The sequence below is a fragment of the Marmota flaviventris genome, chromosome 5, assembly GCF_047511675.1.
Source record: "Marmota flaviventris isolate mMarFla1 chromosome 5, mMarFla1.hap1, whole genome shotgun sequence".
NCBI lineage: Eukaryota > Metazoa > Chordata > Mammalia > Rodentia > Sciuridae > Marmota > Marmota flaviventris.
Window position 1 is genome coordinate 148,619,592 of NC_092502.1, and position 12,779 is coordinate 148,632,370.

Genomic DNA, 12,779 nt, shown 5'->3' on the forward strand with positions numbered 1-12,779 from the left:
CCATATATCAATTTAGTAGTGACAAAATCAAAGAGGACAGGGACTGTCTTCTATTTGGAACAGTATACTACATTAAGTGCATCCAAATAGGAAATGAAAACAAGTGAATTTGCAAGATAGAAAAACTATAAATTCTAGATGTGAAATATGCTATAAAATTTCAAAACTGGGTCAGAGCAAGAGCCAACTCATTCCATTAGCACAGTGGGTCTCACTTTAATGTACACGTGAACAAGCAAGGGAAGAAATCATGATCCCAGATTCCATCGGATTCCCAGAGCTTATGATTTGGCAAGTCAAGGGTCCAGGCAACTGCCGTTTTAATATACACACTAGGTTTTTCTGATGCATGGTCCCTAGGCAAATTTAGAGAAGTACTAATTTGGCATCAGGATACATATAGATAGATATCGGTATAGATATAGATATGCTAAGAGGTAAATGAAAAGATTGAAATAAAATACATTTATTTTAGGACAGGAAACTCTCCAATTTCTTGATATTTTCTACAAATGACAAATGCATAGAGCAAAACAAGTTAGTAAATATTGGGTGATCATTAATGCTTGTTTGGCTGCTAAATTCTGGAATGCTATATATGTACAGCATAAGCAACGACTTACATTTTCCTTCTTCATTCCTGCAGAGAACTTTTGTATCGTCTGTGTTTTGTATAACGTCAAGAGATTCGCCAGGTTTTATCTGCAGATCTCTGGTCCCCCATTTTTTAGAGGTTAAGGAGGGTGAAACTTTAGTCGAATATAAAACTCTAATTTCACCATCATACTGGAAAATAAACACATTTGAGTTATTGGTTGATGTGTACTATTATAGTAATTTATTTACTGACAATTTTATTAAGAAAGTATTTACTGAATAGTTTACAGTGTTTTCAAAAGACAATATAAAGAACATTAACGATAACTTTGCTGGGGGAAGTCACTCATAACCTCATCAATTTCTTATAAGAAGTATTTTTAGATAACCTTTTTATCAAGGTTCAAAGGACAAAGAAATTTAACATATATAAGCACATTTACTGTTCTCATAGGACAACTTGCTTCATTTATTATAGGAATAAATTTAAATTCAAAATTAATTTTGCAGAAAATAAAGGAGTAATGATAGATTACTGTAATACTGAAACCACACTATTTTTTTAAATATTAAAAAATGTTTTATTATTAGCATTATTATAGCCTAAAAGTTCCTTTAGAAAATCATTCCTGTCTGTTGATATTGAGTATCTCTGTCCTAGTTTCACAAATAATTCTACATTTTCTTTCTATGCCACACTATTTAAGTGTGTATTTTGGTGTTTAAAATTACTGAATTTTTTTCACTAGTACTTTGAATTTTGTATACTATTAAAAATGACATACTTTAAATTTTTTTCTGAGGTCTTTTTCTTCTTTTCCCTGCTTTTTTAGCTTCTTCAGGTCTTTTTCTTCTGTCTTGGGTTTTCCAATATTGATTCCTTGACTGGGGTGACAACAGACATAAAACAACATTTTGATTAAAGAATATAAAAATAATAGACTACAATAGAGATTTAATTCATGACATTAAAATCTTGTTCAACACTGCTTTTAATTAGTCATTTCTTGGAAACTCAGTACCATCTCTTACAATCTAAGGATGACATTTCATAATGTAGAAGGGTTTCTTCCAGAGAACACAGATCACAAGGCAGAATGGAAGTGAGAGGTTCTCTATTATATGAAACCATAGAAAACACTGAGTAATGCCTGAGACATGGTTGCATAGTGGTTTCATGTGACTCGATCTGTATTTGAATCCCCTATATTTGATTTTATTTTTTGAATTGGTTCTTCTTAATTACACATGATAGTAGAATACATTTTGATAAAATTATACAAGCATGAAATATATCTTATTCTAATTAGGACCTTATTATTGTGGTTGAGCTTACTGGTGGTATTTACTTATGTATTTTCATAAAAAATTATGTTAGATTTATTTTACTGTCTTTTCTATTCCTATTCCCCCACCCTTCCTTTTGTTCTCCTTTGTCTAATCTTCTAAACTTCTATTCTTCCGCTACCCAACTCTTTATTGTGGTTTAGCTTCCCCATATTCTCAAAAATATTTGACTTTTGTTTTTTTGGGACTGGCTTATTTCACTTAGCATGATAGTCTCCAGATCCATCCATTTACTGGCAAATGTCATAAAGTCTTTTTATAGCTGAGTAATATTCCATTGTGTATATATACCACATTTTCTTTATCCATTCATCTGTTGAAGAGTACCTAGCTTGGCTCCATGGCTTAGCTATTGTGAATTGAGCTGCTATAGACATTGATGTGGCTGCATCACTGTAGTATGCTGATTTTAAATCCTTTGGATATATGCTGAGGAATGGGATAACTGGGCTGAATGGTGGTCCCATTTCTAGTTTTTTCAGGAATCTATGTACTTCTTTCCAGAGGTGTTACATCACTTTGCAGTCCTACCAACAATTTATTCGTGTTCCCTTTCACCCACATCCTCATCAACATTTGTTGTTACTTATATTCTTGATAGTTGCACAAACACAGTTACCCCATAGTAGACAAAGGTGCCCCAAGCACACACTATAGAAAAGATAGCCTCTTCAACAAATAGTGCTGGGAAAACTAGAAATTTATGTGTAGAATGAAAGTTAATCTCTATCTCTCATTCTGAACAAAGATCCACTCTAAGTGGATGAAAGACCTAGGAATTAGAACAGGAATCCTGCATATCCTAGAAGAAAATATAGGTCCAACACTTCAACATATTGGCTCAGAAACTGACTTTCTTATCAGGACTCCTAAAATACAAGAAATAAAATTAAAAATCAATAAATGGGATGGCATCAAACTAAAAATCTTCTTCACAGAAAAGAAAACAATAAAGAGCACAAAGAAAGAACCTAAAGAATGGGAGAAAATCTTTGCCACTTGCACCTCAGATAAGGCATTAATTTCCAGGATACACAAAAAAATGCTTAACACCAAAAATACAAATAACCCAATTAATAAATGGGCAAAGGAACTGAACAGACCCCTCTCAAAAGAAGAAGTGTGAGGGCTGTAGCTGTAGCTCAGTGGTAGAGTGCCTGCCTCACACGTGTGAGGCACTAGGTTCGATCCTCAGCACCACATAAAAATAAATAAATAAAGATATTGTGTCCATCTGCAACTGAAAAAAAAATTAAAAAAGAAGAAATATGAGTGGTAAACAAATATACATAAAAAATGTTCAACATCTCTAGCAATTAGAGAAGTGCAAATTTAATTCCCTGTATTTTAAAATCCTTCCTAGGTAATTAATTGACTTGGCTAATGTCACAGAAACAGCTTAAAAAAAAGATGCTTTTTAAAAAACTCATTTTTATGGTTTATAAAATTTATCTGTATGTTTATATTTTTGTATATACTCAAAATGGAGAAAGAGGGATATATAGCACAGGATATTGTTCAATGGTAGAATGCTTGCCTAGTATTCATGAGGCCCCTGGTTTGTTATCCAGTATCACAAACAATAAATAAAAGGAAAAACAAAACAAAACAAAATGGCGCCCAAGTGGGAGGCAGGAAATGTTGGTTAATAAAAAATGCTTAGGTAAAATGAAGACTTTGTATACTATATTAAATAAGATGGCTAATATTCTGTCTTTAACTTAACCACTTTATTAAATTATCTATTTGAATGTGTGTTTGTATAAAAGAAAGACCATTCTAAGTGTTTTGATCAATTGATGGATTTGATATTAAAAATAAAAAGAACTCTAAGGCCTGAGCATTGATAGTCACTATAGCTCATTCATACCAACTGGACTAAAGCCAATTACCACGATAGAGGTGAATAAGCCTAAGACAGTGCTCTTCCAGACCAGCCACACACAGGATGATCTGGGAAGCTTTAAAAACATAATAATGCCCTTGCCCAGTTCCTAGAAATTCTAATTTAATTTATATTTGCTTAAATTAATCTTAAATTCTAATTTAATTAACCTGAATGGGGTCTATATACTAACACACATATTTTAAAAGCTCCCCAAGTGACACTAACTTGTAAATCTAGGTTGAAATCTATTTGCTGGGTAAATATGGATGATAGGGAAAGGGCTAAAATGTTACACGTATTAGTGACTAGTGAAATGGTTTAAATACTGATATTAATTTTTATTTAGATGATCTAAGATAAAGATTATTGGTAAGTGATTTATTTAAAATGTTTGATTCTAAATTTTTGATGCTTAGTATTTAGTTTATTCACTGTGAAAGAAGAAGCATATAACCTTTCTCTGGTTCTGCATCTGTCCTGTATGTGCACTGCCTCTTGGGAGACTAGGCACTGGTGGAGCCGCTGGTCCAGATTAGAATCTACCTGAATGCAAAAATGCCCCACAAGCTAGCTTTGAAAATAATTTATTTAAAAATAGACTAATATGTTTAAAAAATATAAAATTGTTTTAAATTCTGAAAATAAGCAAAGGGTAGGAAAACAGTCCATATCAGATAATGTTTAATCAGCTGGAGTTTGTTTTGCTCTAAGAAAAGTACCAGTATGTGATTCTGGGTTCCTGGAGAGCTGGTTTTTGGAATGTGATGGCACTTCTGTAGTAATGCACAACAGAAAAATGCATTAAAATCTATCACACATAGAAAGAACTTCCCCATGGTGAGGAATATTAAAACTTGAATGTGTTACTGAAAGTTAGGTTTTCCTTTCATGGAGAACTGAAAGAAGGAGAATGATTTTTGTTTCATCTTGTTTGTTTTGCCTCTGGAACTTGATCTTCACATATGAATGACAGTATATTTTGCCTTCAGATTCTTTGATGTTGATGCTGCTCTAGTTCAGTAAAATTAGTTCAACAATGTTCATTTGAAAAAAAGACTTAAGAGATTTTTCATGTATTCTTAAGGACAGCTCAGAAAATAGTACTTCTTGGACCCATTTATGTCACTTCTGTTCTTTGATTAACCAAGTATACCATATATATATATATATATATATATATATATATATATATATATATATATATATATATATTTGGTTGTGGATGAACCTTTATTTTTATTAATTTATTTATTTGTAGGTGGTGCTGAGAATGGAACCCAGGGCCTCACACATGCTAGACAAGTGCTCTACCGCTGAGCCACAACCCCAGCGCCACCAACTTTTTATTTGTCTTTCTTTTAGTATAACAGGGCATTCTTGTTTTTTATACACAGTATTATCAGATCATCTCACATATTTGGTTGAAAATCTGGAAGTATCCTACCATGTAATGTTCTATCCCAAAATAATTTTCAAAAGGTACTCCTTTTGTATTAACTGATTTTAACAGATTTTCAAACAATTTTGGAGGGGCAGGGTACTGGGAATTGAACTCAGGGGCATTTGACCACTGAGCCACATCCCCAGCCCTATTTTATTTTGTATTTTATTTAGAGACAGGGTCTCACTGAGTTGCTCAGCACCTTACTTTTGCTGAGGCTGGCTTTGAACTCGTGATCTCAGGAGAGATGAATTATTGAAATGGTTTATGATAAGAATCTCAAATATATTTCCTAGTGAATGAATGAGCACATGACTGCAGACATCAGTGAGTTACCAAGTCAGTGAGGTTAATCAGGAGACAATTAGCAGAACTGCAGAATCAGGGTATGGGGAAGGAAAAGGGGGGCAGAAGGTAACTGGGGAGAAGGAGGATGGGGACAATTGGCTCATAGACCTGGCAGAGAGTTAGAGCTGAGAGCAGAAGGGAACACAACTTTAGCAAGAGCTGAACCACGAGATGGCACACAGTAGACACACATCCCATCAGGATTTTATTCCAGTTGAATTTTCTAGAACAATCTCATTCTCAATCCTTCATTATAAGGAAAGCATTTTATTACCTCACTTCTGCTGGTGGAGCAGGGAAATCTGAAGCATCCACATCATCATATACTTCTTCTCCCACGTCTAACAAAAGAGAGAAGATCAAAGACTAAAACACTATTCACTTAAATTTTGATAGGAATATTCATTGATGTCTTTAATATAAAGATTGCTTCAAGAAAAAAAGCCAGAAGATTTCCTGGAGTCTGAGTACTTTTCTCTTACAAGCATTGTTTGCTACTCAAAATGGGGAGGTTCTTATCTTCTAAGTTGTGTGTATTAAATTTTCCTCAAAAAAAGAATAAATAAAGAAAAAACAATGATCATGATTCTATGATTATAGCTACCACTATCTGAAAAAAAAAAAAAAAACTCATGGTGCAGTGACTGTAATTATCTAAATATCCAGTAGTGGAATGAATGACAGGAGTAACAAACTGCTGAGAAAGAAATCATCATTATTGGCCACCAGTAATAGGAAATGGAAATTGAAATCCATATTCTGCAGGGTTTAGAGCACTTCCATAATATGTATCATTCTATTTATGCATCTATGTCTATGCCTGTCTGTCCTCTAAATACTTCCGTTCTACTTGCTGATCTAGATTTATTTTGTTCAAGGTAAATTTAAAACTTTGAAAGAACTGTCTCAGCAGATCAAAAGATAAACTTGACTAAAACTTCACAAAGAAAAAATGGTTTAAATTTTCCAAATATAATATAAATTATGTATAAAAATTCAAAGAAATTAGATTCAAAAAGGCCTCAGTGGCATATAAACTGGCATGCTTTTATATGCAAGAATCCTATATATCAAGTGTGGACTGAAATGGGGCAGAGAGACATGGAGGACATTGATGTTCATCTCTTCTACTTATCCCCAACTTCACAGTGTTTTCTGGAAGAAGCGCTGAGCTTTGTCATTTTCTCATTTTATTGTTGAGCAGCCGTGGCCACCCAAGGTGAAGTTGCTTGCGTAAGGTCACATAATTTATTATATTCAAAGTCAGGACTTTAATGCAGATACTGTAACTACATCCAATGTTTCCCACTACCCCATGTGCAAGAAATAAAGATATAAAATATATAATTAGTTTTTGTTACTTACCCAATTGCTTAGGAGGAGAAGGGAAACTGGAAAGAAAATGAGAACACAAATATAATCAGTATAATATGAACCTAGAAAAAATCATTTCTTTATATGAAAGAAGTGTGAACAGGCAATAGCCCAGAGGTTTAAAAAGGTTAATTAATCTGTTGACCATCATTCCTTTCTTATCCTCCATTGTTCCAGAGTTCTAGTATCTGTGCATCAATTTGGAATTTTGCAAGACTTTGTTTTGCACCCCAGTGTTGGCCAAAAAAAGTAAAAAATCAAGACAGTCAATTGACATAAAATATATAAATGCCCACAGTCATTGAACAACATTTTCAAATTTTTCTGAGGTTAGTACATATTATTGCATCAGAATAAATTAAATGGACTTCATATTTTGGAGTCATTTGTGACATACATATCACTGGTCCAAAACTGTTGAATAGAATTAACGAAGAAAAATGCAGAGTAAAAAATCAACAAAGGTCATGGGAATATGACCATATTTCCCCAAATGCATATAATATTACCTCAAAGCAGGAGAATAGTGAATAAGAGAGGAACATCCACTCAAACTAAAGAGTGAGAGCTTATTAATAGAAGTGATCTGAAATCAGAATTAGGTGGTGTTTAGTTGCAACAGAAAAACAGCTTTGCTTTTATTTCTTCCTGAACTGTGGATTCTAAACACACAGAAACACAAACACAAACACACAAATCTTTGAAAGAATAGTGCATAGGATAGAAATGACTTATGAGATTGTGAGGTATCATTAATTAAAATAATCCAAAATCAGAATTGGGTGGAATGGAAGCAGAAAAAAATCGGTTATTTTATTTCTAAGTAAAAATTACATATGAGTAATGCTGTTCAAAGATTTATTCTGATGTTTTCTTAAAATTTCAAGTGCACTGTTAATAAACAGTGAGGTTTATTTTGACTGAGGTCTTTTGGTGTTTCATAAAAGGTTTAAAATTGGTAATTTTATATGGAATTAACAACTTTACCTCTAGTGAAATGTGGTGAATACATTAGGTACATATAAAACACATTTTCTTGTGCCAGGGAACATGAACCTTCAAATTCATATGTAAGGATTTATACTAAAGGGTTATTTTTGGATGGAAAAATAAAATGCATGCCTTAGGCTTCATTTAGGCAAACTTGAGTTATTTAGATAATTTTAGTATAGGAGGAATATAATTCAAATAGAACTAATATATAGCTGTTGTGGAACAGAGTTACAAAGACTTTAAATATTATATTTAATGAAAAGAAATTCTAAATTGTGCACTTTAATTTTAGAAAATTCGTTTTTAACAGAGAAATGAAAATTTTAAGATTTGTCAATATAAAATACAACATATTTTACTATTTGCAGTGCTGGAATTGGAATTACAAGCTTTTAGATGGAAAGTTATAACTTAGAAAAAAAAGCCCCACTAAATGGTGTATTCATGTGTGTGTGAGCATGTGAGGGTTTGTGTGCTGTGTGTTGTGTGTGTTTGTGAAAAAAGTAAATTGTCTTTGAATTAAATGATGATTTTTGAATACTTGGGCTTCTCTTACATAATTAATATGTGAGTTTAAGCATGACACCATATGTGAGTCTAAGATAATTAATGGCCAATAACATCAAGATGGTTTAAGCCTATCAGGATTTGATTATTAGTTATAGAATATTAGTAGCATTTAATTCAATTAAAATTAGTGTAGTTATTGTGCACTGAGTTCAGTTGGTGGACTCTTACGATGAACCTTCATCATTGTCTGACTCAGAGACTTTACGTTTCTCTCGTATACTTTTCTTTTTGTCACTTTTTCCCTTTATCATCTTCAAAATCCCCCAGGACCACGTGCTACTCTTCTCTTCCACCTGTAGTGTGGAGCTTTGGAGCATGCAGGCATTAATTAGAATGAGATAACCAGCAGACCATGAAAACATTGTGTGGATATCTAGATGTGTTATAATTACACTGTCAGGTAGCAAGTAAACCTGTAATCAATGAGTGGTGCTATGAAGCCTACAGATCTTGTGTTTGAATATTGTTTCTACTAGGTGGGTCATATTTTCTATTTAGTGATATATCTTGATTCTTAAAATATAAAGTTAAGTCAGAATTAAGTTTAAAACATTGATTTAGCTTTATATATAATTAAAATTAAGAAATTAATTGATCTTAAACTTTAATATGCTATTTAAAAATGGCAAGAGAAAATTTATTATTAAACTAAAATATTATTATTCCCATAAATTATCACAAATATTAAGATGTTTATTATACAAGCTAAAATATTAACTAATCAATATTGGTTCTACCATTGGTAGCAAATAATCTAAATTTACTTGGGTTGTTTACAATTATGTTCTTATACAAATATAGCCATGTAATTGATAAACACTTCAGATAGCATTGTAAAAATAAATGATCAATTTAATAAATAAACAATTGGAAAAAGTGTAAAAAAATCTACAACACTTATAATTTGTACCTGTTTTATTTCTTTTGCCATCATTGTTGAGATTGTTCCAAACAATCTACCATCTTTATTAGAAGTGTGATTCAATTACAATTCTTTTTGATTCAACCTTCAAATCATTTTGGGGAATGAAATAAAGAACACTGCTTTCTGCTTTTTATCTTAATTGGAAATTAAAACTAAATTTCCATATGTATATAATATTTTGCAAAAAGGCAACCCACTGATTATTCTTACCCATCATTAGACTCTTCCTCTTCTATTCCATCATAAATGTCATCATCTAGTGGTGGTGGTGGGAACCCTTCATTTGGATTAGGGAGGAAATCTGTTAATTTTATAATATGCTCACATACAGATCAATCATATTTTGATAATAAATTTTTCTTATTTGACTGGAGAAATTATTTCTCATCCATATAAACCACTTAAAAAGACAAACCAACCAACTCAAGAACCTCCTTAATTTCCCACTCTATATAGATAGTAGGTAACTTCATTGTTTTGTTTATTATTTCATAAAAATTTGGGGGGAAGAAATGATAATGAAGAAGGAGAGATAAAATAAGGTGCTCTGAACTTGAGATGAAAGTGATGTGGAAGAATAAACATAAGAAAAATAAAAACTGAGTAAGGGAGGTATTCATGGTAGAGAATCAAGTCAATGAGAAAAACATTTAGTTAATGGTGAGCAGACATTCAGAAAATAATACGGATCAAGATGTAAGTGAAGAGAATCCAACAGATTGAAAGGCGAATCTGTAAATGTTGGTGAGTTACAAAACAGGAGGAAAAGAAAGATGATATTTTAATGCTTGTATGTTAAATTTAAGCTCTTTCTTGACTCATTTGTTATAGTATACTCTTTAAGAATCTTGATATTTGATAAACATTTACTTAATAAAGTTTTACCAAATATGTTCTAGGTACAAGAAAGGTATAATGAACTTGAAATTTAACTTTTTGTTTGAAAACTTCAGCCCTCTTTCGTTACTAAGAAATTCAGGGGTCTTTTAGGAGCCACAGTCATACAACCATATAAGCTGTTCTCCAAGCAAGAATATTTTTACACATAAAGTGGCCTGCTTTTAGTAACTGCTTGGACAGTTGGCATAAATCAAGACCACCTTGGATACACTGAAAATGGTGTCACGCTGGAATTCACAACAAATTTGAAAGAAAAAAGTGAGTTGTTCAGAATCACTCGGTGACCACGACTAGCATCCAGATCATTAACTCTCAGGCCAGTGTTCTTTCTCTACATTAAGATCTTCTTCTATATTGGCAAACTAAATAGTTTTTCATTAACATACTAAAAATGTTGTAAAGAAACTTGTAAACATTGACAAAAAGTGTGTGTCTTACCTCCACTTCCACTATGACTGTGGTTATGTGAAAAAAAAAAACAGAAATATGAAATTAATACATGAGTTATTTAGCTCTCAGGAAGCAAATAATATATTATAATAAATAATATACATTGAGCAGTTATACAAAAGATAAATAACATTCCATTTAAAAGTCACCAAGATGTGATGTGAAGAGCAAAAAAAAAAAAAAAAAATGTTTCTTGTGATAACAGGTTCATAATAAGACAACCTAGCAAGACAAACAAAAACCAAAACCAAGTGAGTTACAATACTACATATTATATTCAATTCAATGATTCTGTTTTTTTTTTTTTTGGTGGTGCTGAAGATTGAACCCAGGGCCTTGTGCAAGTGAGGCAAGCACTCTACCAACTGAGCTATATCCTCATCCCCTCTGTTTGCGTTTAACATTTTTCTATGAGGCAATTTTCAAATTATACATTATTGCATAATTCCACAGATTGACTAAAAAAATACCCTGAAAGTACTATTCTAGAAGTCATACAGAGTTATTATCATTGAGCTAAATTCAATGATCTTTCAATCTTAGAATCACAGCATTTTACTTTTAGCCAAATAACATTAAATGTCTTTATTTAAAGAAAGAAGATTTAAAACATTGAAACCTTCAAGGGGAATTTTTATGGCATGGCCCATGACTCTCTAAATCCAGATTATCTCTGTCTATTAAATTATTCACTTCATAACATTCTATACTTTATCTATTTTAGTGTTTATAATGATATGTTTTCTTGCCTATATCTCCCACTCTGGTATGAGTTATTTGAAAGCAAGGAAAATGTAGACTGTGAGAACCAGAAAAAACTCAGAAGTCATCTGTTCAATCAATACCCTATTTTGCAAGAAATAAACTGAGGCTCTGAGGATTTAAGTGACTTGACCAAACCCACTTCTACACCTAGTTGTGTTCCCTACATCCCTCACTTTTGACCTTTGGATATTTTGCCAGCAACCGATATCAGTTTGGTGTTACAACCATACAGGAAAATTATATACTCATATCTGATTTCTTTTTAAAAATTTTTTTAAATAATTCTAATCAGTTATTCATGACAGTAGAAAGCTTTTCGATTCATTGTACATAAATGGAGCAGAATTTCCGCTTCTCTGGTTGTACATGAAGTAGAATTACACCATTGATGTAATTCTACCATCTTTCCTACCTCCTTTACTCCTCCCCCCATACCTGATTTCTTAATGTTAACAGTCAATTGAGGAAATTGATCTGATGCAGATCTTTGGTTAATTAGAAGTAAAACATACTGTTGCTAATGGAACTTTATAGGAAAACATGCTATAATCATTGTACTATATACATAAGAAACTGACTATTTAAAGATGTTAAAGTATACTCTCTACTTGCTCTTGAACAATTTTCACATCTATTTTCTCTGACACTTTCCTCAGAGCATGAAGCCAGCAGTTAGAATTAGTTTGCATTCTGGTATGCTTCATCTCAGAGATTCTCATACTCAATTTCTAAAGAGTGGGGAAAAGCTGCCACCTACTAATTTCCCTCTAGAGCAATTCTTCAACTTCCTAAAATGACCTGTTTAGAATATAAAACACTTGACAGGTGAAGGAGAGGGAGTGAGAGAAGAAGAGAGGGGAAGAGAGAAATTCATGGAAGGAAAAAGATTTGCTATGTGATAGAAGAGTGCTACGTTCATCCCCAATTGCCTTTCCTTCACAGGGCATTACAGAAACCGCTTTAGTTGAGAAGAAAGAGGGAAGGACAACTGTCAGAGCCTGTGCTTTCAAGTCTTGTGCCTGCTCTCAGAGTTTGAAGTACACAGCCATCTTCTCACCCTAAGGAAATCAGGAAGCAGCAGGTAGAGAGTGTAGGGAGATGGCAGACCTGGGAGGAGGGCGAAGGACCTCATAATGATGGTGACTTCTCTCCTTATTCTTGCTCCAGCAAGCTGCCGGCTA

The 12,779-nt window shown here is 32.8% G+C and overlaps 1 protein-coding gene across 3 annotated transcripts in view; it reads right to left on the reverse strand.

Annotated features, from left to right (window-relative positions):
- Nucleotides 1-12,779, reverse strand: part of Fyb1 (FYN binding protein 1) — a 151,879-nt gene that overhangs the window by 15,941 nt on the left and 123,159 nt on the right. For 2 of the 3 annotated variants that reach the window (XM_027936290.2, XM_071612687.1), the window contains exons 10-16: nucleotides 10,822-10,838; nucleotides 9,694-9,760; nucleotides 8,727-8,864; nucleotides 6,987-7,012; nucleotides 5,896-5,962; nucleotides 1,383-1,482; nucleotides 624-786 (exon numbers count right to left, since the gene is read on the reverse strand). In XM_027936290.2, coding sequence (XP_027792091.1) covers nucleotides 624-786; nucleotides 1,383-1,482; nucleotides 5,896-5,962; nucleotides 6,987-7,012; nucleotides 8,727-8,864; nucleotides 9,694-9,760; nucleotides 10,822-10,838 — 578 coding nt within the window. The remainder of the gene's footprint in view (nucleotides 1-623; nucleotides 787-1,382; nucleotides 1,483-5,895; nucleotides 5,963-6,986; nucleotides 7,013-8,726; nucleotides 8,865-9,693; nucleotides 9,761-10,821; nucleotides 10,839-12,779) is intronic. The other variant, XM_071612688.1, reaches the window with a different exon arrangement.